Source organism: Carcharhinus amblyrhynchos, chromosome 4 (assembly GCF_965287045.1).
Source record: "Carcharhinus amblyrhynchos chromosome 4, sCarAmb.v2.hapA, whole genome shotgun sequence".
Classification (NCBI taxonomy): domain Eukaryota; kingdom Metazoa; phylum Chordata; class Chondrichthyes; order Carcharhiniformes; family Carcharhinidae; genus Carcharhinus; species Carcharhinus amblyrhynchos.
This window is the reverse complement of record NC_137327.1, coordinates 87,053,582-87,079,447: the sequence shown is the minus strand read 5'-3', so window position 1 is coordinate 87,079,447 and position 25,866 is coordinate 87,053,582. Positions and strand designations below refer to the sequence as shown.

At 42.0% G+C, this 25,866-nt stretch overlaps 1 protein-coding gene across 15 annotated transcripts in view; it reads left to right on the top strand.

Moving 5' to 3' along the window:
• LOC145342171 (phosphatidylinositol-binding clathrin assembly protein) overlaps nucleotides 1–25,866 on the top strand; it is a 167,996-nt gene that overhangs the window by 66,345 nt on the left and 75,785 nt on the right. For 9 of the 15 annotated variants that reach the window (XM_080187477.1, XM_080187475.1, XM_080187484.1 and 6 more), the window contains exons 6-10: nucleotides 6,849–6,960; nucleotides 15,198–15,224; nucleotides 15,339–15,445; nucleotides 15,605–15,646; nucleotides 22,676–22,761. In XM_080187477.1, coding sequence (XP_080043603.1) covers nucleotides 6,849–6,960; nucleotides 15,198–15,224; nucleotides 15,339–15,445; nucleotides 15,605–15,646; nucleotides 22,676–22,761 — 374 coding nt within the window. The remainder of the gene's footprint in view (nucleotides 1–6,848; nucleotides 6,961–15,197; nucleotides 15,225–15,338; nucleotides 15,446–15,604; nucleotides 15,647–22,675; nucleotides 22,762–25,866) is intronic. The other 6 variants (XM_080187486.1, XM_080187478.1, XM_080187480.1 and 3 more) reach the window with 1 other exon arrangement.

The following is a 25,866-nucleotide window of genomic DNA, read 5'->3' as shown; positions in this document are numbered from 1 at the left end:
TGTTAAGTGACCCCGCATTTACCACTTTATCCGGCAGCTCATTCCACAGTCCCACCAGTCTCTGCGTGAAGAAGCGCCCCCTAATATTCCCTTTAAACTTCTCTCCTTTCGCCCTTAACCCATGCCCTCTGTTTTTTTTTCTCCCCTAGCCTCACAGTGAATGCAAGCAGGCTTTTTCCACTATGTATATATACCCATCAAAATCTTATACACTTCTATCAAATCTCCCCTCATTCTTCTATGCTCCAGGGAATAAAGTCCTAACCTGTTCAATCTCTGTAACTCAGCTTCCCAAGTCCTGGCAACAGCCTTGTGAACCTTCTCTGCACACTTTCAAGCTTATTTACATCCTTCCTGTAACTAGGTGACCAAAACTGCACACAATACTCTAAATTCAGCCTCACCAATGCCTTATGTAACCTCACCGTAACACTCCAACTTTTATACTCAATACTCCGATTTATGAAGACCAGTGTACCAAAAGCACTCTTTACAACCCTATCCACCTGTGACATCACTTTTAGGGAATTCTGTACCTGTATTCCCAGATCCCTCTGTTCAACTGCACTCTTCAGAGTCCTACCATTTACCCTGTACGTTCTACTTTGGTTTGTCCTTCCAAAGTGCAATACCTCACACTTGTCTGTGTTAAGTTCCATTTGCCATTTTTCTAGTTGGTCCACATCCTTCTGCAAGCTTTGAAAACCTTCCTCACTGTCCACTACGCTTCCAGTCTTTGTATCATCGGCAAATTTGCTGATCCAATTTACCACATTATCATCCAGATCATTGATATAGATGACAAATAACAATGAACCCAACACCGATCCCTGTGGCACTCCACTAGTCACAGGCCTCCACTCAGAGAAGCAATCCCCCACAACCACTCCCTGGCTTCTTCCATTGAGCCAGTGTCTAATCCAATTTACTACCTCCCCACCTATACCTAGCAACTGAACCTAACTAGCTAGCCTCCCATGAGGGACCTTGTCAAAGGCCTTGCTGAAATCCAGGTAGACAACAGCCACCACCTTCTCTTCATCCACTTTCCTGGTGATCGCCTCGAAAAACTCTAATAGATTGGTCAAATCTGCATATTGATTGGTCGACCCATGTTGGACGCAGTGGGCTCGAGGAGGAGTTCTTGGAATGCTGCCGGGATAGTTTCCTTGAACAGTGGTGTGTTGGAGCCGACGAGGGAGCGAGCTATCTTGGATCTGGTGTTATGTAACGAGGCGGGTAGAATTAGGGACGTTGCAGTGAAGGATCCTCTTGGGGAGAGTGATCATTGTATGGTGGAGTTTCTGGTGCAGATGGAGGAGGAGAAAGTGGGTTCCCGGACACGCGTCCTTTGTTTGAACAGAGGGGAGTACGGTAAGATGAGAGAAGAATTGTGGACTGGGGGAGCGCGTTGGAAGGTAGGTCTGCTGAGGAGCAGTGGAGGATCTTTAAGGAGATCTTTCTTGGTGCTCAGTAGAAATTTATTCCAATGGTCAAAAAGGACAGTAGGGGGAGAGGTAATAAGCCGTGGATAACGAAGGAGGTGAAGGAAAGTGTTAAATTAAAAGCGGAGGCGTTTAGAGTAGCTAAGAGTAGTGGGTGTGAAGAGGATTGGGAGAGGTTTAAATGTCAACAAAGATTGACAAAGAAGTTGATAAAGAAGGGTAGGAGAAACTATGAAGCTGGGCTAGCGCTTAATATAAAAAAGGATATCATGAGTTTTTATAAATATATAAAAAGGAAGAGGCTGGCTAGGGTGAACGTTGGTCCCTTAGAGGATGAGAAGGGGGACTTAGTGGTTGGGGATATGGCTGAGGTCTTGAATAACTTTGTTTCTGTCTTCACGGAGGAGGACGTGAATAATTTGCCGGGTGTTAGAGATGGAAAGGTGGTAGGACTGGAGGGTCTTAATGACATTACTGTTACTAGAGAGGCAGTGCTCGACAGACTGGAGGGGCTGATTGTGGACAAGTCGCCAGGACCGGATGGAATGCATCCGAGGGTTCTGAAAGAAATGGCGGAGGTGATAGCGGATGCCTTGGTGGTTATTTTCCAGACGTCGCTGGATTCCGGGGAAGTGCCGGAAGATTGGAAAACGGCTAATGTTACGCTGTTGTTTAGGAAGGGTGCCAGGCAAAAGGCAGGGAATTATTATAGGCCGGTTATTATAACGTCTGTGGTAGGTAAAATGTTAGAATCCGTCATCAAGGAGGAAATAGCGAGGCATCTTGAGGGGAATTGCTTGATAGAGCAGACGCAGCACGGTTTCGTTAAAGGGAAGTCGTGTCTGACAAATTTACTGGAGTTCTATGAGGATGTGTCTAGGGCGGTGGATAGAGGAGAGCCAGTGGATGTGGTCTTTCTGGATTTTCAGAAGGCGTTTGACAAGGTACCTCACGAGGTTATTGCAGAAGGTCAGGGGACAGGGAATTGGGGGTAGGGTGTTAGCGTGGATAGAGGATTGGCTGTCAAATAGGAGGCAGAGAGTGGGGGTCAATGGGTGCTATTCGGATTGGCGGATGGTGACTAGTGGAGTGCCCCAGGGGTCGGTGCTGGGGCCTCAGCTCTTTACCATTTATATAGATGATCTGGAGGAGGGAACCGAGTGTATGGTGTCGAAATTTACTGATGACACCAAGATTGGTGGAACGGCAAATTGTGCGGAGGGTGTGGAGAGTCTACAGAAGGATCCACATAGGCTGGGCGAATGGGCCAGGAACTGGCAAATGGAATTTAATGTTGGCAAGTGCGAGGTGGTCCACTTTGGTAGGAATAATGGTAGGAAGGATTATTACTTACGGGGCAAAAAACTGCAGCAGGCGACGATGCAGAGGGACCTTGGGGCCCTTGTGCATGAGTCGCAAAAACCCAGCTTGCAGGTGCAGCAGGTGGTCAGGAAGGCTAATGGGATGCTGGCCTTCATAGCAAGGGGGATTGAATATAAAAGTAGGGAGGTCTTGCTGCGGCTGTATAGGGCATTGGTGAGGCCGCAGCTGGAGTACTGTGTGCAGTTTTGGGCACCGTACTTACACAAGGATATTTTGACCTTGGAGGGAGTGCAGAGGAGGTTTACTAGGCTGATGCCAGAGTTGAGGGGGTTGAGCTATGAGGAGAGGCTGAATAAACTAGGCTTGTACTCGTTAGAGTTTAGAAGAATGAGGGGAGAGCTCATTGAAACATATAAGATGATGAATGGGATGGATAGGATAGAGGTGGAGAGACTCTTCCCGCTCAGAAAGGATAGTAGGACTAGGGGGCACAGCCTCAAGATAAAGGGGGGGGTGGTTTAGAACGGAGTTGAGGAGGAACTTCTTCACTCAAAGGGTGGTGAATCTCTGCCCGTTGAAGTGGTGGAGGCTACCTCGCTAAATATTTTTAAGACGCAGGTTGATGGGTTTTTGATAAGAGAGGGGATTAAGGGTTATGGGGAGAGGGCGGGAATGTGGAACTGAGCCACGACAGATCAGCCATGATCTTATTGAATGGCGGGGCAGGCTCGAAGGGCTAGATGGCCTACTCCTGCTCCTATTTCTTATGTTCTTATGACCTACCACACACAGCCCATGTTGACTCTCCCTAATAAGTCCCTGTCTATCCAAATATTTGTAGATTCTATCCCTTATCACGCCTTCCAATAACTTGCTAACCACCAACATCAGACTTACTGGTCTGTAATTTTCCGGATTTCTTTTGGAACCTTTTTTAAACAACAGAACAACGTGATCCACCCTCCAATCATCTCACACCTCCCCCATGAATATTGACATTTTAAATATGTCTGCCAGGGCCCCTGCAAGTTCAACACTAGCCTCCCTCGAGGTCCGTGGGAATACCCTGTCCGGCCCTGAGGATTTATCCACTCTGATTTACCTCAACACAGCCAGCACCTCCCCTTTTAATCTGTAAAGTTCCATGACCTCCCTACCTGTTTGCCCAATTTCCTTGGACTCCATGCCCGTTTCCTCAGTAAATACGCATGCAAAAAACCCATTTAGTATCTCCCCATCTCTTTTGGTTCCATACACGGTCTACCACTCTGGTCTTCAAGAGGACCAATTTTATCCGTCACTATCCTTTTTGCACCTAACATACCTATAGAAGCTCTTTGGATTTTCCTTCACTCTGTCTGCCAAAGCAATCTCATGCTTTCTTTTAGCCCTCCTGATTTCCCTCTTAAGTAGCTTCTTGCATTTTTTATACTCCTCGAGCATCTGATCTCTTCCATGCTGCCTGTACATTTCATACAACTCTCTTCTTCTTAATCGGTGTTACAATTTCCCTCGAGAACCAAGGTTCCTTATCCCTATTTACTTTGTCTTTAATCCTGACAGGAACATACAAACTCTGCACTCTCAAAATTTCTGCTTTGAAGGCCTCCCACTTCCCATTTACATTCTTACCAGAGAACAGCCTGCGCCAATCCACACTTCCCAGGTCCCTTCTCATTTCATCAAATTTGGCCTTTTTCCAGTTCAGAACTTCAACCCGAGGACCAGATCTATCCTTATCCATGATCAGGTTGAAACTAATGGCATTATGATCACTGGATCCAAAGTGTTCCCTCATACTCTCATCCATCACCTACCCTAACTCATTTCCCAATAGGGGATCCAATATTGCATCCTCTCTAGTTGGCACCTCTATGTACTGATGTGGAAAATTCTCCTGAACACATTTAACAAACTCTACCCCGTCTAAATCTTTAACAGTATGCGAGTCCCAATCTATATGTGGAAAATTAAAATCCCCTACTATCACAACTTTCTGTTTCTTGCAGTTGTCAGCTATCTCTCTGCTGATTTGCTCCTCCAATTCTCGCTGACTATTGAGTAATCTATAATACAACACCATTAATGTGGTCGTACCGTTCCTGTTTCTCAGCTCCACCCATAGGGCCTCTGTAGACAAGCTCCCTAATGTATCCTGCCTGAGTACTGCTGTAACATTTTCCCTGACCAACAATGCCTCCTCCTCCTCCTCCTCCTCCTCCTCCTCCTCCTCCTCCTCCTCCTCCTCCTCCTCCTCCTCCTCCTCCTCCTCCTCATCCTCATCCTCCTCCTCATCCTCCTCCTCATCCTCCTCCTCCTCATCCTTCTTCTTCTTCTCCCTCTTCTCCCTCTCATGCCTGGAACGTTGAGCCGCCAGTCCTGCCCCTCCTGTAGCCAAGTTTCACTTATGGCTATAATGTCATATTTCCATGTGTCAATCCACGCCTTCAGCTCATCTGCCTTCCCCACAATACTCCTGGCATTGAAATAGACACACCACAAAAGATTATTTCCATCACACTCAACCCTTCCATTTATTATTTTGCTTGAACTAACCTGTATTTTTACCCTCACTTCACTATCTTCTCTGCCACTCTGGTTCCCATTCCCCTGCAAATCTAGTTTAAACACTCTCCAATAACACTAGCAAACCTACCTGCAAGTATATTGGTCCCCTTGTAGTTTGGGTGTAACCCGTCTCTCTTGTAGAGGTCCCAGTGATCCAAGAATTGGAAACCCTGCCCCCTACACCAGTTCCTCAGCCACATGTTCATCCGCCCAAGCATCGCCCTCTTACCCTCACTGGCACATGATACAGGTAGCAATCCTGAGATTATTACCTTTGGGGTCCTGCTTTTTAACTTCCTTCCAAGCTCTCTATACTCTCTCTCTTTAGGACTTCCTCACTCTTCCTACCTACGTCATTGGTACCAATTTGTACCACAACATCTGGCTGATCACCTTCCCGCTTTATAATGCTGTGTACGCAATCAGAGACATCCCTGATCATGGCATCTGGGAGGCAACAAACCATGCGGGAGTCTCTATCCTGACCACAGAACCTCCTGTCCGTGCCTCTGACCATTGAGTCCCCTGTCACTTCCTTTCTTCGTGTGTTTCTGGTTTTCTCTTGTACCACTGTCTGAAAACAAAAAGAGCATCTTTAGGTGCATTTTGTTTTGTTTCTTGGTCCATCACTATTCTCTTTTGCCCTCCCAAGACTGTCATTCAATCTCTCCTGTTTTCTATCGTAGATGTTCCTTTGTCCTTCTCCAGCCAGTCCTTGCTCAAAGCCTGTTGCATGTCTTAACTTTTCCCAGTTCTGCTGAAACAGCCATCGACTTGAAACGTGAAGTTTGTTTTCATCTCCACAGATGCTGCTAGACCTGCTGAGTATTTTCAGCATTTTCTATCTTTTGTTTTTGATGCTGGAAATCGGAAATAATCTCTTTTTGATGCACGTGTAGTTTTTGAGCTTGCACTGATTCACCAAGCCCTTTCACCAGTGATAGCATCAGTTATTTGCAGAATAATGCTTTATGTACTTTACTGTTAATTCCAATGTACTGGTAAGACATTGCTACTTCTCACACAAACCTATGGTCCCTGAGGTTAGTCTATTTTAGTTTCACTTCAGTTTTGTTGAGCTTATCCACTCAACTCCATAACTCCGGTTTCCATTGGGATGTCCTTGAATTTGGCATTCATATTTTTATTTGTGCTGTGATTTTGCATTGTCTTAACGGACTTTATCTCCAAGAGCCAGTAATGAATTGTACAGAACCTCTGGGTGAAATTCTTCTTGGTTATGGCTTGACTGCAAATCAGCTAACGATACATACCTTGATTAAATTCCTGACATGCTTCTAAATTTGAGTAGCAGCAACCTAGCTGCCCCAGTTAGAGGGCTATGACTTGCAATTATTTTTTCCAGACACATTTAATAGATTACTTCAAGCAAGTTTGAGACTTTGATCCACTTTGTAGGCTGAAATCAAGGTTGAGTTTAAGATAAGTTTTTTTTAAATACAGCATAGTACTTTTTTGTACAGATGTTTTCACGTTTCTGTCTGAATACAGGCAAACCCAAATGAACTAACTAATGGAGTAATAAATGCTGCCTTCATGCTACTGTTCAAAGATTCCATCAGACTTTTTGCAGCCTACAATGAAGGGATCATCAACTTACTTGGTGAGCAATAAATTGTGGAGATTTTGGCTTTGAACAACGGATTGGATGGAAAATTGTTCCTAATAGTGTATTGTGGGTTGTAATTTATAACAATGAATCTGTCTTATAGTAAGTTATTCCATGCAGACTGTTCAATTTATTTTACATATATCTATTGTAAATACGTAAATGGACAAGTCATGCAGACCTTTTCCTCCAAATGGAATAAGTGGTCACATCCTCCTCCTCCTCCTATGTAATCATTCAGTTGTAACTATCTTCTTCAATTTGTAATAACTAGGGACAATTTAAAATGTCTCTATGGTACACTCTAAAATGCCTTTCTAATTAAAAACTTTTAGGGCTGCTGTGAATTGTTTGTCCAAAAATAATTCTTGCATAATCTCTATCTTAAGAAATCTTAATTTGTCACATAACATCAGAGAACTGTTTTTCAGCTCCATTGTGCAAAATCTGCCGAAGGTTCTGCAACACCTGAAATTGTTTTCTCTAGATAAAATCATGAGTTTTTTTTTTACTAGTAGAGGCAAATTGTAGGCCTCTATTGGAATAGAAAATGTATATAATACAAAAGTCAATACAAAAAGAAACCATTCAGTTTGTCATATGAATTGTCTCACTGTGGCTAATGCTCTAACTCCATTATCCTGTTCTTTAGTTTTCCTTTTTCTTTTAACATGTTTCTCTCATACTCCCTCTTAAATGTGACTGTCATCATTAGTTAACTAACAGTTTTCAATTAGTTTCCTTCCTGAAAGCATAAAAGGGGAGTTTTTGGAGTGATGGGAGCATGCTGATTAGAAAGTAGTGTTAAATATTTTCCCACCCAAATTGTTCCTGAACCTTGCATCACCAGTCCCCTAGAACACTGGCCATAAGCATGTGCTGTTACATTGTTTAGGCAGAGAAAAGTTCTAGTTAAATCTGATCATCTTGGAAATAAATCTAGATCTGCATATATATATTTGCAGTTTATTTTTATGAAGAATTAATTGTCAAAATTAGTTTTTGAACCAAAATTAGTTATCACCCAAATAATCTAATAAATTATCTTAAATCACCTCTAGTCCTGTGGCAAAATTATATCTTTTCGTTGTAGATTAGGTTGAGAATAAGGTTTTGCATATGTTAACCTAAAAATAGAAATGAGAAAGCTGCTTACCTTGTATATTCTCACCCAAAGCCCATGATTCCATCTGTTGCCAACTATCCAGTGTTTCCATTTTGTAATGATGTCAAGCCTATATCATTACAGGTTCCCTCACTAGAAGGAGGTAAAGGAAAGTGTTAAATTAAAAGCGGATGCGTTTAGAGTAGCTAAGAGTAGTGGGCGAGAAGAGGATTGGGAGAGGTTTAAATGTCAACAAAGAATGACAAAGAAGTTGATAAAGGAGGGTAGGAGAAACTATGAAGCTGGGCTAGCGCTTAATATAAAAAAGGATAGTAAGAGTTTTTATAAATATATAAAAAGGAAGAGGCTGGCTAGGGTGAACGTTGGACCCTTAGAGGATGAGAGGGAGGGCATAGTGGTAGGGGATGGGGAAATGGCTGAGGCCTTGAATAACTTTTTTTGTTTCGGTCTTCACGGAGGAGGATGTGAATAATTTGCTGGGTGTTAGCAATGGAAAGATGGTAGGAGTGGAGGGCCTGAATGACATTATTGTTACTAGAGAGGCAGTGCTCGACAGACTGGAGGGACTGATTGTGGACAATCCCCAGGACCGGATGGAATGCATCCAAGGGTTCTGAAAGAAATGACGGAGGTGATAGTGGATGCCTTGGTGATTATTTTCCAAATGTCGCTGGATTCCGGGGAAGTGCCGGAAGATTGGAAAACGGCTAATGTTACGCCGTTGTTTAAGAAGGGTGGCAGGCAAAAGGCAGGGAATTATAGGCTGGTTTGTTTAACGTCTGTTGTAGGTAAAATGTTAGAATCCGTGATCAAGGAGAAAATAGCGAGGCATCTTGAGGAGAACTGTTTGATAGAGCAGACGCAGCACGGTTTTGTTAAGGGGAAGTCGTGTCTGACGAATTTATTGGAGTTCTATGAGGATGTGTCTAGGGCAGTGGATAGAGGAGAGCTGGTGGACGTGGTGTTTCTTGATTTTCAGAAGGCGTTTGATAAGGTGCCTCACAAGAGGTTATTACAGAAGGTCAGGGGGCATGGAGTTGGGGGTAGGGTGTTAGCGTGGATAGAGGATTGGCTGTCAAATAGGAGACAGAGTGGGGGTTAATGGGTGCTATTCGGATTGGCGGTTGGTGACTAGTGGAGTGCCCCACGGTTCGGTGCTGGGGCCTCAGCTCTTTACCATTTATATAGATGATCTGGAGGAGGGAACCGAGTGTATGGTGTCGAAATTTGCTGATGACACCAAGATTGGTGGAACAGCAAATTGTGCGGAGGGTGTGGAGAGTCTGCAGAAGGATCTAGATAGGCTGGGCGAATGGGCCAGGAACTGGCAAATGGAATTTAATGTTGACAAGTGCGAGGTGGTCCACTTTGGTAGGAATAATGGTAGGAAGGACTATTACTTACGTAGCGAAAAACTGCAGCATGCGACAGTGCAGAGGGACCTTGGGGTCCTTGTGCACGAGTCGCAAAAGCCCAGCCTGCAGGTGCAGCAGGTGGTCAGGAAGGCGAATGGGATGCTGGCCTTCATAGCGAGGGGGATTGAATATAAAAGTAGGGAGGTCTTGCTGCAGCTGTATAGGGCACTGGTGAGGCCGCAGCTGGAGTACTGTGTGCAGTTTTGGTTGCCGCACTTACGCAAGGATATTTTGACCTTGGAGGGAGTGCAGAGGAGGTTTACTAGGCTGGTACCGGAGTTGAGGGGGTTGAACTATGAGGGGAGGCTGAATAAACTAGGCTTGTACTCGTTAGAGTTTAGAAGAATGAGGGGAGATCTCATTGAGACGTATAAGATGATGAATGGGATGGATAGGATGGAGGTGGAGAGGCTCTTCCTGCTCAGAAAGGACAGTAGGACTAGAGGGCACAGCCTCAAGTTAAAGGGGGGGTGGTCTAGAACGGAGTTGAGGAGGAACTTCTTCACTCAAAGGATGGTGAATCTCTGGAATTCTCTGCCCGTTGAAGTGGTGGAGGCTGTCTCGCTAAATATATTTAAGACGTGGATTGATAGGTTTTTGATAGGCAAGGGGATTAAGGGTTATGGGGAGAGGGCGGGAATGTGGAACTGAGACACGACAGATCAGCCATGATCTTATTGAATGGCGGGGCAGGCTCGAGGGGCTAGATGGCCTACTGCTGCTCCTATTTCTTATGTTTCTTAGAAACCTGATCATCTTTCTTCCGCTTGCACTCAAGTACATCTACAATATTTAAAGTGAAGGTTTACTTAATGGGAAAAGCAAGTCTTGTGTATGTTCTTCCTTTCTCTTCACCAGTTATTTGTTTGCATTCAAAACATACACACACCATTCAACTTTAGATGTCCATATTTTTAATGCTATTTTAAGCTGCACTTTTTCCAATGTGAAACTAGGATTTCTTAAGTCCTAAGGACTTCCTAGAAATTGACTTCCTAGTTTTGTTGGGATATCACAGTTGGATTTTATGGCCTTGAAAATGCATACTAGCTTCAATATAGTCAGTAATGTACATTACCTGATGAAACCCCTAATGTTAAAGTGCGTCTGGCTTAATATGAGTAGTGGTACAGGAAATTAGCTTGTAGCCTTAAATATTAATTTATTATTTGTTTGTCACCTATATTAGTTTTAAATTTTGTAAGCTGAAAAGCTTCATTCATGTTGGGGAGCATATGAGAGGCAGATTTGAGCTGTAAGCAGGGTAAAACATTGGAAATGTGATGCAAGACTCTTTATAAGCACCATCTATTAACTTGTTCAGGTCAAGGTCCTGATAGTGGTTTAAATACGATAGGCATTTCTTTCTGCCCTCAACAAGAGGTCCTCAAAAAAATTTGTGTAGTCCTTACCTGCCTCCCCCACTGAAGTATGTCTGGTGGCTGATTCTCAGCTTCAACGTGGGTGAGTGTAATTAGTGAAAGATCATGAAGAGAGAAGGGTGATGGAGGAAAAGGGAAAATAGAAGCTCTGGTTGAAGAGTTGGGGAAGGACTACACGTGGGAGAGGAGGATATAGTTGTATCTTTCAGTAGAAAGTGTGTTCTCTGAGGTGTTGCGAGCTCTGCTGGAACTTGCTGCTCTTCAAATCGAAGAACTTTTCTTAGAATTTTATTCTTAAGAATGGTATTGAATGCCCTCACAATGGAGAAAATCAGATCATCTTTGTGACTGATCATCCCTTAAAGGGGGCAGCACAGTGGTTAGCACTGCTGCCTCACAGCACAGGGACCCAAGTTCAATTCCTGGCTTGGTTGACTGTCAGTATGGAGTTTGCAAGTTCTTTCCATGTCTGTGTGGGTTTCCTCTGGGTGCTCTGGTTTCCTGCCACAGTCTGGTTAGATGCATTGACCATGCTAAAATTCTCCCTCCGTGTGCTTGAACAGGTGCTGGAGTGTAGCGACTATGGGATTTTCACAGTAATCTCATTACAGTGATGATGTGAACCTTACTTGTGGCTAATAAATGAACTTTAAAAATTGATCCATGTCGATTTAAAAAAATGAAGTAGCTTATTTTTATTTTACAACTACGCAAGAAATTTCATGCAATATTTTAAAAAAACTGCTCAGAACATGAGGCAAAAAACAGTGGGATTTATTTTTTTATTTACGGGATGTTGGTGTCCAGCTAGACCGGAATTTATTGCCCATCCCTAGGTGCCTTTTGGAAGATGGTGGTGAGTTACTTTCTCAAGTCCCTGAGATGTGGATACACTAAGTGCTGTTAGGGAGGAAATTAAGGATTTTGACCCAATGACAGTGAAGGAACGTCAATATATTTCCAAGTCAGAATGGTGAGTGATTTGAAGAGAACCTCCAGGCGGTGTTGTTCCCAGATATCTGCTGCTCTTATCCTTGTAGATAGTTGTAGTCGTTGGTTTGGAAGGTGTCACCGAAGAAACCTGCTACGACTGTGCATTGGTGGTGAAGGGATAGCAATCAAGTGGACTGCTTTGTCTTGGATGGTGTTAAGCTTCTTGAGTATTTATGGTCTGATTTATACCTTTTTTAGATGGTGGACAGGCTTTGAGGAGTCAGGAGATGAATTGCTCGTAGAATTCCTACAGTGCAGAAGAGGCCACTCGGCCCATCAAGTATGCACTGATTCTGTCAGGTTGCCACAGAATTCCTAACCTTTGACCTGCTCTGGTTGCCACGTTATTTACATGGCTAGTCCAATTCAGCTTCTGGCCAATGGTAACCCCCAGGATGTTGATAGTGGAGGATTCAATGATGGTAATACCATTGAAGGTTAGGATTTTGGTTGGATTTTGTCTTGTTGGAGATGGTCATTGCCTGGCACTTGTAAAGAGTGAATGCTATTTGCCCTTTGTCAGCCTAGTCCTGGATATTGTCCAGGTTTTGCTGCATTTGGACATGGACTGCTTCAGCATCTGAGCAGTTGTAAATGGTTCTGAACATTGTGCATTCATCAATGAACACTCCAGGTGTCGCCTTATGATGGAAGGAAGTTCATTGATGAAGCAGATGAAAGTGATTGGCCCTAGGGGCCTACCTTGAGAAGTTCTTGCAGTGATGTCTTGGAGCTGAATGTTGACCTTCAACCACGAAAATCGGCTTCCCTTGTGCCAGGTATGACTCCAACCAGAGGTGGGGGGTTTTCTCCCTATTCCCATTGACTCCAGTTTTGCTAGGCTCCCTGATGCCATACTTGGTCAAATGCTGCCTTGATGTGAAGGATATTCACTTGCACCTCACCTCCTGGCATTCAGCTCTTTTGAACCAAGGTTGTAATGAGGTCAGGAGTTGAGTGTGCGCGAGCATATTATTGCTGAGTAAATGTCGTTTATAGCATGTTGCTCACCCCTTCACCACTTTACTAATTGTGCCTGGACTGATGGGTAGTAATGAGCCAGGATGGATTTGTCCTTTTTTTTCATGTATAAAGAATGTCTGGGCAATTTTCCACAAAACCTGTTAGATACCAGTGTTGTAGCTAAACTAGAAATTGAGATGAAGCCATTTTCTGGCACTACCCTATTAAGCTCTCCTCCCCCCTCACCCCCATCCCATCCCATATCCACAGTCAACTTGTCTTAATAGGAGCTGGGACCTAATTTGCAGCTGTCTAAACCTAGGAAAATGGTAACAGTTTAATACTGATATTTGCTAAAGAGCATTTTTGAAGACCGCTTCTCCTTGGCTTCAGTCTGTCCCTGGCCTGATGGAAACGGAGCTGATTTTAGGTACAAGATGATTATAGGCAGAGCAAGCAATAAAGGTGGAACTACTTTCTCAAACTTTAACAGCCAAATCTAAAAAAGACAAGGGTAGCAGTTGCATGGTAACACCTCCGCCTGCAAGTTCCCCTTCAAACCAATTCTGATTTCCACCCCCCCCACCCCCAATATCCCTTGATCCCTTTAGCCCCAAGAGCAATATAGAATTTATTCTTGAAATCATGCATTGTTTTGGCCTCAACTACTTTCTATGGTGGTGAATTTCACATTTACCATTCTAGGTGAAGAAATTTCTCTTTGCCTCAGTCCTAAAATGTTTATCCCCTGTCCTCAAATTATGACCACAAGTTCTAGACTCTTCCACCATCGGAAACATTCTTTCTGAATCTATCCTGTCTAATCTGGTTAGAATTTTGAGATTCCCTCAGACTGTTCCAAACTCCAATGAATACAATCTTAACCAACTTAGTCTTTCCTCATATGACAGACCTTCAGTCCCAGGAATCAGACTAGCTAATCTTTGCTGCACTCTATCTATGGCAAGGACATCTTTCCTCACAAGAACACCAAAACTGCACATATTGTTCTGGGTGTGACCTCACCAATACCCTGCACAATTGCAGTAAAACATCCCTATTTCTATACTCCAGTCTTCTCGTCATGAAAGCCAACGTGCCATTTGCCTCCGCTGCCTACTGTACCTGCATCCTTACTTTCAGCAATGGATGCATGAAAACAGCAAGGTCTCACTGAGTATCTGCCTCTCAATTTACACCCATTCAAGTAATAATCTGCCTTTGTGTTTCTATATAGTTTTTTCTTTGCTCTCTCTGACAAAATCCTGGACCTCCTTTCCTAACAGCACGGTGGGTGTACCTACACATTGACTGCAATGGTTCAAGAAGGTTACTCGCCACCAGCTCCTTGACGGCAGTTGTGTGGGCAATTAATGCTGGCTTAGCCAGCAACACCCACACTCCATGAAACAATTTAAAAGAAACAAGTGCCTACCCTAATTGCAGGTGGCACACTTTAAATACACCTTTAGATGTTGTCTTCCCTTAAGTTATCATTTATGATTTCTTAAACTCCAAGTTCTGCGCAAAGCCTTTGCTTCAGTTTTTGACCCCTTCTTTCTAATAACATTGAGCCCTATGTCAATTTTACTTTTGTTGAAGATGCTTGATTCCTGTCAGAGAAATTATTTAACAAAGTAACATTCTAAGTAACTGTATAGCAGCTAATAACACCTGAAGCAATATAGTCTCCAACCATATCAGCAATGTCCGTATTTTATTTGCTATCAGATGTCCAGAGCGTTCTTAAGCAATGGTCAAAGCATATTAAAAATCATTAGGCAAAGATGACAGTGATTATGTTTGGCACATTTGAGTAGTATAGAATTCAACTTATGCCATGTGGAAATGATCCTTTAGCTTGTAGGGGTTTTGGCCCATATTTCAAACCACAAAGTAGGATTTTTGAGTGGTCACCAAGCAGTTGCGTCTTGCAAATCAGGGAGTAAATATATACTATTAGTGTTGCACAAATATATTCTGTGCTGTTAATAATGTTCTTCATTTAACCATTTTAAAAACAGAACAGCTATATGAACTTGGCTCAAATCACTTTTCAGCTGGGACCAAATAAAGGACCAGTGTGATTTTAACTTTTAAGATTTATGAGACAAACTGAGTTGCTTTTGATTATTCCTTAAATATCTACAGAAAATTGGGGAATTGTACTATCAGGAAGAGTAGATAAATCATTATGAAGTTTTAATCTTAAGTCATTAAATTTGTATTTTCGGAATATTTTTAGAAAAAAACAAGTGCTCAAAGCTTTTTCCAACAGTTTTGACAAATATTGCAGATAATTAGGTGCATTTTATTTTCTGTTTTCATGCATTGCAATGGTTCTGACTGCAGCTGCTTTAAAAACAAATACAGTAGCAGGTATGAAACAAATGCACATTTGTGAATTTAAATGAGGATTTTTTAAAAAGCCATTGATTATTTTGATTTTCAAAACTTGTACTAAAGCTTGAGTTGATTACTTTACTCTTCCAGAGAAATACTTTGATATGAAGAAAAACCAGTGCAAGGAGGCCCTGGACATCTATAAAAAGTTTCTGGCTAGAATGACCAAGCTGTCTGAATTCCTCAAAACAGCAGAGGTGAAAATGCATTTCTTGTCTGTAGTCCATTTTTCCCATTCCCACCTCCTCTCCCCCTTTCCTGTATATGAAACATTTCTGTAAGCATGCAATTCACTTTCCGTTTTTATTTACTTGCCACTGCATGAAGTAATGTGAACTTTTTCTTTGTTGACACAGCAAGTTGGAATTGATCAGGGTGACATTCCAGATCTTACTCAGGTCAGTGTACATATCATTTAGCTTTATCCATTTCCCAACTCCTGGGTTTTATTTTTTTCCCACAGAGAGCATGAGTCTCTGTGTATACATGGTTTACACATGTATATTTTATGTGAATTCAGTTTTGTGCCTGTATACGTTGCACTGTATGAAGCAGTGCTGAAGTGTTGCTCTGTCCTTGAAGGAAAGCTGATCCATACATTCTAACAGTGAACCTTTTTAACTTTCATTACCTATGTTCCAGATTTAACTTCCTGAACTCTAACTTTTGAACGATTATAAAAGCAGCATACTTTCATTTTGCTTCAATTAGGGAGCTTGTATTGTCTGTAGTGCCCAAAGAGCATCTAAATTGAACATGAGTTGTTACTTTTATATTCTTGTCTTGCCTTTCTGCTCAATTGCTGGATGATCAGAGTTTACTGACTCTTAGTCTGCTTTTATTGTGTGGTCGATGTTGCTTTTAACTATTGCTCTCTCACACTTTTCAGCCAGGGTGTGGTTGTTAGTCTGAGAATCAAAACCAAGTTCTGCATTATTGCTAGAAATTACAGGGTGCTGCTAGTTGAATAGAACATTAAATTGAACATTAATGCATGTGAACTTGGGCAACAGGTTAACCATGTGGATGGACTAAACTCTAATTGGATGAGTTATATGTTCTGTTAGCACATGAGGACCACATCAATTCATTATCCATGAATCAAATGGTGTGTTGATTCTCAAATCAAGGCATGGGTTATGAACACAGTGCATGGGTTAAAAGAATGAGTTCAGGAGTCTAGTGGTTGAACAATGCAAAGTTTGCATTATAAATGTTTGTGGATTGTAGGAGAAAGGGCAAACTGAGGGAGATAAGGAGTTGCATCGTTTTAACGTGTACATTTGAAGGTAGGGTAGAAGAGAGTGGTGATGAGTCTCAGCTTTTAACTCTCAGGAAACAGGTGCATTTTAAAAGTGCACAAACTTTATTTGGCATGGCTTGTAAAATTTTGAAGTGAGAATGACATGAGACTAAATCAACTAAAATTGCTTATGATTTGACTCAAATAAGTTATGGATAATTGACTAAGTGGAGTGTATTCCTGTGCTGTGTCAAAATGTGCTGGTCCAAGTTATGATAAATTGAAACTGATGGGTGGTCAAACTTGGCTAAATTATCAGGGAAAATATTAACCATTGTTTCCCTAAATAGCTAGTTGATAGTCCTTCCTTGGAAGTATGTGTGCATTGGATGGAGTAGATTCAAGTTCAGCCATGATGGGTCTTGTGATGACCAGCTATATGAATCACTTGATGTTATGGCAGTCTCGTGAATGACCACATGGTCAAGATACAATAGATCACAGCTGGCACCATAAACTTATCCTGGCATAAGTAAATACCTACAAGAGATGATATAATCATATGTATTACCTTTTTAAATGTTAGTCTTCAAAGTTATTTTGATAGCAAATAATTGCGTCTGTGCTCCAAAATTGCATGTATTAGCACAGTCGCTAAGTAATGCATTCACTGTTTTTATTATATCTCTAGGCTGTAACTGCTTGCTGAACTCTTGATTTCTTTCTTAAATCTAATGTTTCCATGAAGGAAATTAGACTTGTACTAATATATTATCTGGGTTGGGGAAGAAAATTATTCTGCAAGCATGCCCGTTATAAAATTTACTGATGCAGGATAAAAATTAAAGTGGGATTGTTGGTTACCTAAAACTAGTAATTCAGGTTACACTGTACTATTTGCATGTTTCTGAATAATGTTGATTGCTACTATTTGCCTTTTCCCAACCTGCATGTCTCCAAAGGACAATTGGGCATATTCTGGACTATTGTTTAGCTAAAGTGGTGTGCTAGTTGCATCTGGAGTGCTAAAATTTGCATTAACTTTTTGAATACAAGTTTATCACAAGCCTCATGGTTATGCCACTCCCTAACCACTAGTTTTCTTCAGTTGAATAAGGATTTAACCTGTGACAGCACCACTGCACTGTGGCCAAAAGATTATTTAAAAATTTAGATCTGCTTTACAGAACAATTCCACAAAATTATTTTGATGTATTTGTTATAATAACCTGCTTCCAAGCACAAGTAAATAAATAAAATCTCCCAGCTGTAAGCTAAAATGCTAGCCCAAGGATGTAAATGAAAACAGAGCGTGCCGGTAAAACTCAACTGGTTTGACAGCTTCAGTGGAGTTTCTATCGCATTGGTGCTGCCAGACCTGCTGAATTTTTCCAGAATTTTCTACTTCCAGCACCATCTTCAGTATTTTGCATGTAATAATTCTGTTTTCAAAATACTAACAATAACCCTTCAGGGTACTGTTCTGGGTCCAGCCTTAAGTTGCTTTATTAATTGTTCCTCTGTCATAAGGCCAAAAGTGGGGATGTTTGCCAATGTATTATTTGTGACTCCTCAGATACTGAAATATCTATATTCAAATGCAACAAGATCTGGACAATATCCAGACTTGGGGTCACAAGTGGCAAGTAACATTCAAGCTACACAAATGCTAGGCAATGACCATCACCAGTAATAGACAATCTAACCATTGCCCCCTTCACATTCAAAGGTGTTACAATCTGTGAATCCCCCACTGTCAATATGCATGGGGTTACCATTTACCAGAAACTCAACTGAACTCGCCACATAAACACAATGGCTAGAAGGATCATAGGAGAAGGGATAATCAGCTGTGGTTAACGAAGGAGATAAAGGAGAGTATTAAATTAAAAGCTGATGCGTTTAGAGTGGCTAAAAGGATTGGGAGAGGTTTAAAAATCAACAAAGAATGACAAAGAAGTTGATAAAGGAAGGATAGACTATGAACTAAACTAGCGCTAAATATAAAAAAGGATAGTAAGAGTTTTTATAAATATATAAAGAGGAGGCGGCTGGCTAGGGTGAATGTTGGACCGTTAAAAGATGAGAGGGGGGAATTTAGTGGTGGGGGATGAGGAAATGGCTGAGGCCTTAAATAAGTTTTTTGCTTCAGTCTTCACGGAGGAGGACGTGAATAGTTTGCCGGGTATTAACGGTAGAAGGATGGTAGGAGTTGAGGGCCTGAATGAGATCACTGTCACTAGAGAGGTAGTGCTCGACAGACTAGTGGGACTGATGGTGGACAAGTCCCCAGGACCGGATGGAATGCATCCCAGGGTTCTGAAGGAAATGGCGGAGGTGATAGTGGATGCCTTAGTGATTATTTTCCAAACCTTGCTGAATTCCGGGGAAGTGCCGGAAGATTGGAAAATGGCTAATGTTACGCTGCTGTATAAAAAGGGTAGCAGGCAAAAGGCAGGGAATTATAGGCCGGTTAGTTTAACGCCTGTTGTGGGAAAAATGCTTGAATCCGTCATCAAAGAAGAAATAGCGAGGCATCTTGAGGAATTGTTTGATAGAGCAGACGCAGCACTGATTCATTAAGGGGAAGTCATGTCTGACGAATTTATTGGAATTCTATGAGGGTGTCTAGTGCGGTGGACGGAGGGGAACCGGTGGATGTGGTGTTTCTTGATTTTCAGAAGGCGTTTGACAAGGTGCCGCATAAAAGGTTGTTACAAAAGGTTAGGGGGCATGGAGTTGGGGGTAAGGTGTTGGTGTGGATAGAGGATTGGCTGTCAAAGAGGAGGCAGAGAGTAGGTGTCAATGGGTGCTATTCGGATTGGCGGTTGGTGACTAGTGGAGTGCCCCAAGGATCGGTGCTGGGGCCTTGGCTATTTACCATTTATATAGATGATCTGGAGGAGGGAGCTGAGTGTATGGTGTCGAAATTTGCTGATGACACAAAGATAAGTGGAAAAGCAAATTGTGCGGAGGGTGTAGAAAGGCTGAGCGAGTGGGCGAGGACCTGGCAGATGGAATACAATGTTGGCAAGTGTGAGGTTATCCACTTGGCAGGAATAATAGTAGGAGGGACTACTACTTAAAGGGCAAAAAGCTGCAGCATGCTACGGTGCAGAGGGACCTGGGGGTCCTTGTGCATGAGTCGCAAAAACCCAGCCTGCAGGTGATCAGGAAGGCAAATGGGATGCTGGCCTTCGTAGCGAGGGGGATTGAATATAAAAGTAGGGAGGACTTGCTGCAACTGTACAGGGCACTGGTGAGGCCGCAGCTGGAGTAGTGTGTGCAGTTTTGGTCGCCGCACTTGCGCAAGGATATTTTGGCCTTGGAGGGAGTGCAGAGGAGGTTCACTAGGCTGATACTGGAGTTGAGGGGGTTGAACTATGAAGAGAGGCTGAATAGACTGGGCTTGTACTTGTTGGAGTTTAGAAGGATGAGGGGGGATCTTATTGAGATGTATAAGATGATGAAGGGGATGGATAGGGTAGAGGTTGAGGTTCTTCCCGCTCAGAAAGGACAGTAGGACTAGAGGGCACAGCCTCATGATAAGGGGGGACAGTTTAGAACGGAGTTGAGGAGGAACTTCTTCACTCAAAAGGGTGGTGAATCTCTGGAATTCTCTGCCCGTTGAAGTGGTGGAGGCTACCTCGCTAAATATATTCAAGACGCAGGTAGATTGGTTTTTGGTAGGCAAGGGGTTAAGGGTTATGGGGAGAAAGCGGGAAAGTGGAACTGAGCCACTTCAGATCAGCCATGATCTTATTGAATGGCGGGGCAGGCTCGAAGGGCTAGATGGCCTACTCCTGCTCCTATTTCTTATGTTCTTATTTCTTATAAGAGCAGGTCAGAGGCTAGGAATACTGTGGCAAGTAACTCACCTCCTGATTCCCCAAAACCTGTCCACCAATTACAAAGGCAGAAGTCAGGAGTGTGATGGGATACTCTCCACTTGCCTAGATGGGTGCAGCTTCAACAACACTCAAGAAGCTTGACACCACCCAGCGCAAAGCAGCCCACTTGATTGGTGTCACACCCACGTCCTCCTCCACCACCGACACTCAGTAGCAGTAGTGTGTACTAACTACAAGATGCATTGCAGAAATTCACCAAAGATCCTTAGAAAGCACCTTCCAAACCCACGACCACTTCCACCTAGAAGGACAAGGGCAACAGATATATGGAATCACCACTGCTCGCAAGTTTCCCTCCAAGCCACTCACCACCTGTAGTTGGAAATATACTGCTGTTCCTTCAAAGTCACTGGGTCAAAATCCTGGAATTTCCTCCTTAATGGCTTTGTGGGTCAACGCACAGCATGTGAACTGCAGCATTTCAAGAAAGCAGCTCACCATCACCGCCTCAAGGGTAACCAGGGACAGGCAATAAATGATGTCCATATCTCATGATTAAGTAAAACGTATAAAGCATACCTTAATGCTCTAAACAATTATTTCATTGTTTCACATGAAAAGGTATGTGAATTTTTATTCTGTATTTTGTACAGTAGGAGAAAAGGAAGGTTATAGCAGATTTCTGACCTAAACAAGTGTTGTAATTAGAGTAAATACATAAAGCCTTGGAGCAACCTTTGAGCTCAAATTTGAAAATCTGAAAGTGAGTCCACTTTCAGACAATGTGAAATGATGGAATTTTTATTTTTGGATGTAATTGACAGACCCTGAGACTATTTGGGTAATAATATATGGTGATGCCTATTAACTTTCTCAATAGTAGTTAATGACCTTTTTTTTTCGTTAGGCAAATAAGCAAATCATTTTCTCCCAGATCTCTTCCTAAACTCGGCATTGCACAATTTGAAATGGTTCTCCCTCTGTCAAGAGGCTTCCTGGCTTCTGTTTGATCTTTTTCCATGGTAGTGCAGATGAAACTGGAGATTTATCATATATCATAGTGTGTCACTTCTTCAAGGCTCATCAATGGAAATGCAACTATTAGACTGGCTGTTTTCCATTCAGTTTCATGAAATACCACATATCCTTCTCAGAATGGTATTTTGAAATGTTTGTGCATGTATGGTCAACAGACTAAAGGTTGGATTTCCAATGTTAACACAGTTAAGTTGCAGTTCATCTTGATAAGTGCGCTTCAAGGCTAGTGTACGGCTGACCATAAGCTACCAATTTGCAAATCTTAGTTAAAAAGCAAAATGTGAAATAAAAGTTCAAATACAGCTTTGTAGTTGTGCTGGTGTGGATTTTAATTAGATTATGTAGTGAGGATTAAATAAAGCTAATTAATTTATATCTGGATTGGGAACTTTGGAAGTGATGGGGAAGTATTGTGCAGAGCCTTACCTTGTGGTGTATTGGCAAAGTACAGTTTTCTTGTGTATTGCATTACTACTGCATTTGTTAGGTCTTTAATGCTGCTGGCCATTGTCCTCCAAAGTAACTATTTAAGACCAGCAAATAGCAGCAATTCAGTTTATCCCAGCTGTTGGGGACCCATATATTGTTAAAAGCATTACCTTTCTTGAGAAAGTTCAAAACAGGCAGCTCATTTTGTTACAAACAATTAATTATGAGAGTCTGTTATTTCCCGGTTGGTCATATCGTCAGCCTTGCACTGTCGCCAGAACCGAAGAAAAGCCCTTGGGTTAATTTCCCTCTAAAATTTTGAATTAAATATTTCTGAGCAGTACATTAAGCCTAAAAATGACTGAGTTCAAAGGGTTCATATTCAACAGCTCAACACCCTAATGTGTGTCCTTTGCTAGCTCCTTTTTCCCAAGGACTGGAACAATCTTCCACAAACCTTAATCTCCATGCCCTCTATAAGACTGAATTTTTAAAAATTAAATGTGACATTTAACAGCACTTATTATGCACCTGGTGGAAAACTACAGAGGGCAACTTTACAAGTATTGTTAACTTTTTTTTAATTTGAAAAGCCTGATCCTTGAAGTGAGTTTAAATGAGCCAAATGACTTATGTTCTTCACAATGCCACTGCAAATAATGTATCATGGTTTTGACTTTTATCTTGATCTAATTTGGCAGAAGCAAAAGGAAGCTTGCGGAGACCCTGCATTGCTGTTGATTCAGCACAAACCCAAATGTTACCTTTATAAATAAAGGAAATACTAAGAATTTTAATAAAATGGGATTAAGGCATGTTATACTGCCAAAATTAATAATTTTGTTTTCTTAAATTTATCACTGTAGGCACCAAGCAGTCTGCTTGAAGCATTGGAACAGCATCTAGCTTCTCTAGAAGGAAAAAAGACAAAAGAATTCTCTGCAGCAAACAGGTGGGAATTATTACAGAATAGAAATCCCAACAAGCTTAAACGCATTACTAATAAGAATTGTTTTGACACTGAACTATAAAAGGCAATATCACAATAAATGACAAAAAGCTTTATCAGTGGGTTTTTGGGAGTTTTTAAAGAGAACTTGAAAGTGGTGGTGAGACAGGAAGATTTAGGGAAGAAATTACATAAGTTAGGGTCCAGGCAATGATGTGTCAGAGATAAGACAATTAAAATTGGAGTGCAAAAGAGGCTAGAATTAGATGAGTGCAGGGATCTAGAAGGCTTCTAATGCTGGAGGAGATTACGAAGATAGGAATGAGCAAGGCCTTGGAGCAATTTGAAATAAAGGACAGAGCCATAGAATCCTACAGTACAAAAGGGGTACATTCGGCCCATTGAGTCTGCACCGTCACAATCCCACCCAGGACCTATCCCCATGTATTTATCCTAGCTAGTCACTTAAGGGCAATTTAACATGCCCAACCCTTGATCGGGCACACATTGATAGCCTATGATATTACCAGGGGCAGTGTAGTTGACAAATAGAAGGTGGTTAAGAGTTGGATCCTTGGGGTGAGAGTGGTGCAGAGGTAGGAAGAGAATTATTGTGGGTGATTCCTTGGCTACAAACAATATATAGAAATCGAACCAGGCAATGGAGACCAATTGTATGCCCCTCACTCACGTTTCCTCTCCTGTTACGCAACTCAATTAGTGCAGCAGAGCAGAAAAATCCTATCCATGGTGTGCAATTTTGGAGATAATGGTTGACACTAGTAGAAAAAAGGTGCTTTTATAGTAGTGGTGGTGATGTACAGATAGTTACAATCCAGTTACCTTAAACAATATATTCAAATTATGAATTAAGTAGACAAGGGGATTACAGCAATGCAGAAACATTGTTGGTGTACAACCTTAAAATCTATGTACTGAAGTAGAAATGTGTGAACGTTCTTGAAAATCAATTTATGCTAAAGGTCAGCTGGGAAAACCCATAATTAATGTTGTTTATGGAGCTCTCCTAACTTCTGACTGCGTAAAGTCACTGCATAATGAAAAGCAATACAAGAACCAAGATTTGATTCCTGTTAGTTGAAAAGCTTGACTAGAACTTCATTATAGTTGTATTCCAAAGGGAACTGGATCATTTTCTCAATAGGAAATATTAGCGGGGCGGAAGGGGAATGAAGCTAAGTGAATTGCTCTTGCAGACATAGTGGGCTGAATGGCCTCCTTCTATACTGTAACCATTCTGATTCTATTACTGGAGGGGCAGCATTGCAAGGGTTCTGCACTAAACAGTAATTGAGCTGACCAGCGAACTGCGAGCTGACAGTTTTGAGGCCCAGAACAATCAGACTCTGGCATGAATAGGCCCTGTCCCCAAACTTTTAATAATATTCGTGATTGTGACCTCTGCATTGCACGGAGTGTGAGAGATTCTTGTCTCTATGTCGCACTGAAAAAACTGGTGTGCTTTACACCAGTTTTCCTGCAAATTCAGTACTTAGAACTTTTTTGGGAGAATCATCCCCTAAATATTTTAGATTTCTAGATATTGTACGATTTGAGTTTTGCAAAGAGATACTATTATTCCAGCCTCCACAGGCTTCTAGAGATTTTGGCTAAAGCTACATGACCAGCATCTAGTTGGTGACCAATGTAATTGAAATTGAACATTGGATTTCTTCTGCAATTTTTTGTACTTGCTTGATCATCCTGGAATGCAGAAATGACCCCTGGACTCATTTCTCTACTGCAAACCATCTTCTTAAACCCTTCTCCCCTGCCCCTTCAACAATAAGTGCTCATGGATTTCTTTATCACTAAGACCGAGGTCCCCCAATTAGCTACCTCTGCTCTGTCTCTCCCTTTCACTAGCTAACCTGGACGTATCTCTGCTGTGCCATGCCCCAGCCCTGAACTTGTGTTTTACTCTAATTTCTCTTCTATGTCCTTTCATGCTCTCACTGAACTCATCTTGTCCATGAGACCTACTTCCTACCCCCTTGATTCTACTCCTACTAAACTGATGACCACTCAGCCTCCCCTCCCAGTTTCCCATATTAGCCAAGATTGTTAGCGGTTCTCCTCGTAAGGTGTTGTCCCTTTCTACTTCAAGTCTACTGTCACATCCCCCTCCTCAAAAAAAAAAGCAATCCTTGACCTTCCATTCTCTGCAACCCCAGCCCATAGGGGAGTCAGTGATGTAGTGGTATTGTCACTGGGCTAGTAATCCAGACTAGAGATCCAAAGTAATAATCTTCGGAATGGGGTTTGAATCCTGCCATAGCAGATGGTGAAATTTGAATTCAATAAAAAAAATCTGCAAATAAAAATCTAATGATGACCATTATGTCGATTTCATAAAAGCCACATCTGGTACACTAATTTAGGGAATGATATCTGCTGTCCTGGCCTGCATGTGACTCAAGATCCACAGCAACATGCTTGACTCTTGAAATGGCCATATGCAAGCCACTCAGTTTCAAGGCAGTTAGGGAAATGCTGGCCCAAACAGGGATGCCCACATCCTCTGAAAGAATTTTAAAAATATCTCCAACTCCAATTTCCTCTTCAGAGTCCTTGAACATGTCACTTGCCAAATTTATTTCCATTTTTCTTGGAATTCCATGTTTAAATTCCTCCAATGAAATTCCCTGCTATAGTACCAAAACAGCTTTCCTCAAAGTCACACAACATTCAATGTGATTCTGAAAAAGTAAACTTTCCCTTCTTGTCCTTGTTGACCTGTCTGTGGCCTTTAACACAGTTGACCAGTGCCTCACCACTGTTATCTGGGTGGGGTTGCTCTCACATGGTTCTATCCTTAGCTATCTTTTTGTAGCCAGAGAATCATTTGCAATGGCTTCCCTTCTTACTCTTGCATCATTACTTCCCATGTCCTGCAAGGATCTATCCTTTTCTCCTGCTATTTCTTATCTACATTCTGTCCTTTGGCAACACCACCTGAACGCACAGTTTTTATATATAATCTTGATGACACTGAGCTCCATCACTGCCACCTTGCTTGATTGCTCCATTAAATTATCAGAATGTGACACCTAGTAGGAGATTAGCAGGAATTTCCTCCAGGTAAAT